Genomic DNA, 4,080 nt, shown 5'->3' on the forward strand with positions numbered 1-4,080 from the left:
CAGTTTCAGGGAGTCCCTGCCTATTTGAACACTTGGTTTCCACAGCCTTTGACAGGAAGAAGGATTTTCCTACTTAAGGACTTCTCTAAACCTGTAGTCCTTGACCCAAATGGCACCTTCTCTTGCAAGCCTCCCAATCCAGCCCCAGGTAACAACAGCCCCACCTCCATCCTGTGCCTTTTACCTCTACCCAGCACCAACAGCTTTGGCCTCAAATAATTTTGTCTATATACTTGTTGCTTTCCTAGGAAGACAGAGATGGACCTTCTTCCTTTTCGTCTGTCTACACTCTTCCCCTAAACATGCAGAAAGTAGCAGGCACTGGCTTGGTCAGTGCAACTAGGAGCTGCTGACACCTGTCCCTGGGTGGTGCCCCAGGTGGAAAGTTGGCTGCTGCATAGGTCACCAATAACCCATTAATCTCCTCCCAGATTAAAGCCATGAAATAAAACAACACCTTCATTCATTCTTTTGTTTGTGCGTCCTTCTCCCCACCCCCCAAACCAGCCCCTGGTAACTGAGACATACTTCCTCAGAGCTACCTTTACTGGGAATAGAGAAGAAAAGTTCCATGGCAGGGCAAAAGAGAGACTCAAGAGGCATTAACTCCTGCTAAGACCTTTGCGTTCTAACTGGAAACCCACCTACAGACTGGCTCTGGGTGGGCCATGAGGGTGCCATGCCCCACTGGGGTTGGCTGGCTCCTTCCTGCAGCCAATCCCAGGAGGTCTCTGGGGTTCAATTCACAGGGTAGGGTCCCCACCCTCCATTTTCCTGTTCCGAGTGCCAGGCGGGCTCTGCGGATTCTTAGGGCTCCACTGGCTTCCCTGGAGGTCTAGGGGTCCTGCAGGCCATGTAGGGGTGCTCTAATAGTTTCAGTCCCTGCCGTGCACCCCACCTCTACCTTGGGAGTAATGAGTGGCTTGAACACATTCTTGCTAAGTTTTCGATCAAGACTGCCAGGTGTCCTGGGTGCCAGAGATTTCAGCGGGACTCTCCACTCTCTGCTTCCCGCTGCTCAAAGCCACACGTCAGGACACCCAGAACCGGCTGCATAAAATGTGCTTAGAAAACATGCTAGCCCTCTAAGCACCCTGGGAACATTCCTGGGATGCCCAGTCAACTTTCAGTGTTTCTGAGGGCTCTGACCCTGTGGTCAGGCTACTACTCTTCCTCCCCAAATGCACTAGTCACTCTAAGTCCAGGCTAGTGGTGTAGGGGCAAGGGTCAGCAGCGCCAGCAAGTATCCCTAGTTGGAGACTTGTCTTTCACCTAAACCACTCTTTGGAATATGACAGTTCACTGCCCTATAAATAAAATTGGGAACTGGACCAATGTTTTCTTAAGAGCCCTCCAGCTCTTACTTTCCATACAGGTTTAGCTGACTTGCCCTGAGGACACTACCTGCTCTGCTTCCAGCCTAGGGCCACAGCCTCTTAGCTCAAGTCAGAGAAGGGGCTCAGACCCCCCAGAATGTTTCATATTTCTCCTTGGACTGAGGCCTACCACTGCCCCAGCCAGGGGGCTGTGACCCTCCCCTCTGCATAGTCGAGTTACCTAACTGAGGCTTCTTGAGGGTACTTTTTTTATTGGCTCAAAATCTCATTCACCAGTCTCTAAATAATCTTATGTACAAAAAATAGACTTTCCCCCCTGCTGTGAAATCTCATCAATAAATACAAACGTGTAAAGGAGGGAGGGGAGGCATATAATATACCATACCAAAATTCACTTCAAAAGATATCATATAATTTACAGTCTGATTTTTTCTTTTTCTTCTTTTTCTTTTTCTTTTTTTTTCTTTTTAAAAGAAGGGCGCTTCAGGTCGCAGCGGGAGAGTTCCCCAGGCGGACAATCTCTTTCCCAGTTCACAGCCTGGTCTCCCTCCCCTCGGGAGGGCAATGGCTCCCAAAAGTGCACGAGAGAAGGCAGAGGATCACCTTCCTGGATTAAGGCAGCGAAGCAGCCAGAAACCAGGACTTGATAGGGACTGGAGGAGAAGAAGGTCCGCTGCGTCTTTGGAGAAGAAAGCAAACGGTGAAAGATCAAATACTGAGTTAAATCACATTGGTGGAGGATTGGTAAGAGACAGACCCACAGACTTGAGTGAGGGTAGGGTGGCTGGAGACAGGGGGTGTCTCGGGCTGCGTGCGTAGAGCTAGCATCCTCTTCTTCTTTGCATGAGACTTCGTCTTTGCATGAATGAGGGTAGGGTGGCTGCAGGGAGGGGGACGTGCGGAGGCTGCAATGCTGGCCTGCGCGGGCAGCACCAGAGGGCTGGAGTTGGCGCGGCGCGGAGGATGGGGATGGAATGCAGCCTGTCACCCTCGTGGGCGCCCGGGGTTCACCGGGTGTTAGCGAGCCCGAGCCTGGAGGAGCAAGTTCGCACCAGGGCCGCCGCAGCGCGGTGTCCCTGACGGCCTCCGCCCCCTCCCTCTGTCCCAAGCACCCACCGCCCAGTGGCCGACAGGCCCCTTCATAGGAAGTCTGAAAAAGCGAGGGCGCCGGGGCGCAGACTGGCAGGGGAGGCAGGGGCCTGCAGCCCGGGACGCTCCTCCAGCGAGGCGGCGGGGCTCAGGCTGCCCGCCTGGGAGACCGGGGAGTAGAGGGAGCCCCAGTCTCCCGGGGAGCCGCCGTCCTGGCTGCCCAGCTCCCCGCAGGGCAGCGCGGGCGCCTCCAGCCCGTAGAGGCTGTGGTCCGCTATGCGCAGCGCCTGCGTCAGCGCCCAGATGTAGTTGTGCGCGAAGCGTAGCGTCTCGATCTTGGTCAGCTTGGCATCGTCCGGAAAGGTGGGCAGGACACCGCGAAGCGCGTCCAGCGCCGAGTTGAGGTTGTGCATTCGATTGCGCTCGCGGTCGTTGGCCTTCTTGCGCCGGCTGCGTCGCTGCTTGCTCAGAGCCAGCTCGCTCTTGGGCCGGCTGCGCCCGCCGCGCCTGGTCCGGAGCTTCCTCGAGGCCCCTCGGCAGCCGCCCCCTTCCTCCTCGGCGCCGTTGCCCCGCGAGCGAGCGGGGCTGGGCGGAGCGGACGCAACGCAGGCCCCTTCGTCGTCCGAGGCGCCCGGGAAGGACCGCTCAGTCTCGTAGGTCCCTTGGACAGTTGGCGCACCCGAGGGATGAGGCGCCATCCTGCGGCAGGGTAAAAGGTCGCAGTAAGCGTGGGTCGGCCACCGGGGCGCAGTTCCCTATCCCGGGGCCAAGAGGGGGTGGGGGGTGGGGGGTAGAGAAAGAGCCACCCCGCCCCCGTCCCGCCGGATCAGAGGACCCCTTTCCCCCTCCACCCGTCGCTCTGTCGCCTCCAGGTGTTACCTTGTTCGCGCGCGCAAAAGGGGAGAGAAGGGGGCAGCGAGATCAATGGTTAGGATGAGCCGGCCTTTCCGTCTGCAAGCGCAGCGCAGACGCAGGTGCCGCTGCCTGGACGTTTCCACAGCCCTGGAGAAGCCAAACGCAAAGGGGTCCCGGGCCACCGTGGCTGTCTTTGGCGCGGCTGCGAGACCATTCGGATTTTCCGAGCCGCCAGTCGTGTGCCCCTTGGCACGCTTTATCTGCTCGGCCGGGGCCCGGAGCGTGCCTGCCCCGTTGCTGCCCGAGCGGCCGGCCAATCAGCGCCGGGGCCAGGGGGCCGCGCCACGCGAGCCCGCTCCTCCCCCGCGGGGCACAGCTGGATCCCGGACAAAGGGCCGGGGTCGGGGGAGGGGAGCGCCGCTCTATTTGCTCTCTCCCCGCGGGCTCCGTCCCAGCAACTCTCGGTTCCTCAAAGAGCCTCGCCCAGGGAGAGGAGCCTCGTCTGGCTCGTGTCTGGCCGCCCCAGACCGCTTTGCTCCTACTCTGTCTTTCCTTGGCACCTGCCCAGAACCTCTTTTGATACCCCAAAGAGGGCTTTGGGGAGCCTATGGGCTTGGTCGATCTCCATATGTTACACATGGGGACATTAAGGCTCAGAGAAGGTGGCAGTTTGCCCCAAATCACTGGGCCAGAGATAAGACAAGGCGCAAGTTGCCTGGACTACCAGCTTCGAGGAGTGTCCACTAATTCCCCAGGTGACCCTGCTGTCCTGCTCTGCTGGTCAGGCCAGGAAACTCAT

At 58.3% G+C, this 4,080-nt stretch overlaps 1 protein-coding gene across 1 annotated transcript; it reads right to left on the minus strand.

The window, feature by feature from the left end:
* Positions 1-2,180: 2,180 nt before the first annotated feature.
* NEUROG3 (neurogenin 3) lies at positions 2,181-3,515 on the minus strand. Its single transcript, XM_025435008.3, has 2 exons — positions 3,306-3,515; positions 2,181-3,125 (listed from the first exon to the last, which is right to left on the minus strand). The coding sequence occupies exon 2, from the start codon at positions 3,122-3,124 to the stop codon at positions 2,477-2,479; it is 648 nt and encodes a 215-aa protein (XP_025290793.3). The 5' UTR covers position 3,125; positions 3,306-3,515; the 3' UTR covers positions 2,181-2,476.
* Positions 3,516-4,080: the final 565 nt, after the last annotated feature.

Source organism: Canis lupus, chromosome 4 (genome assembly GCF_003254725.2).
Source record: "Canis lupus dingo isolate Sandy chromosome 4, ASM325472v2, whole genome shotgun sequence".
Classification (NCBI taxonomy): Eukaryota; Metazoa; Chordata; class Mammalia; order Carnivora; family Canidae; genus Canis; species Canis lupus.

Coding starts and splice junctions, on each gene's coding strand:
- NEUROG3 (XM_025435008.3), bottom strand. CDS start 3,124: ATGGCGCCTCATCCCTCGGGTGCGCCAACTGTCCAAGGGACCTACGAG.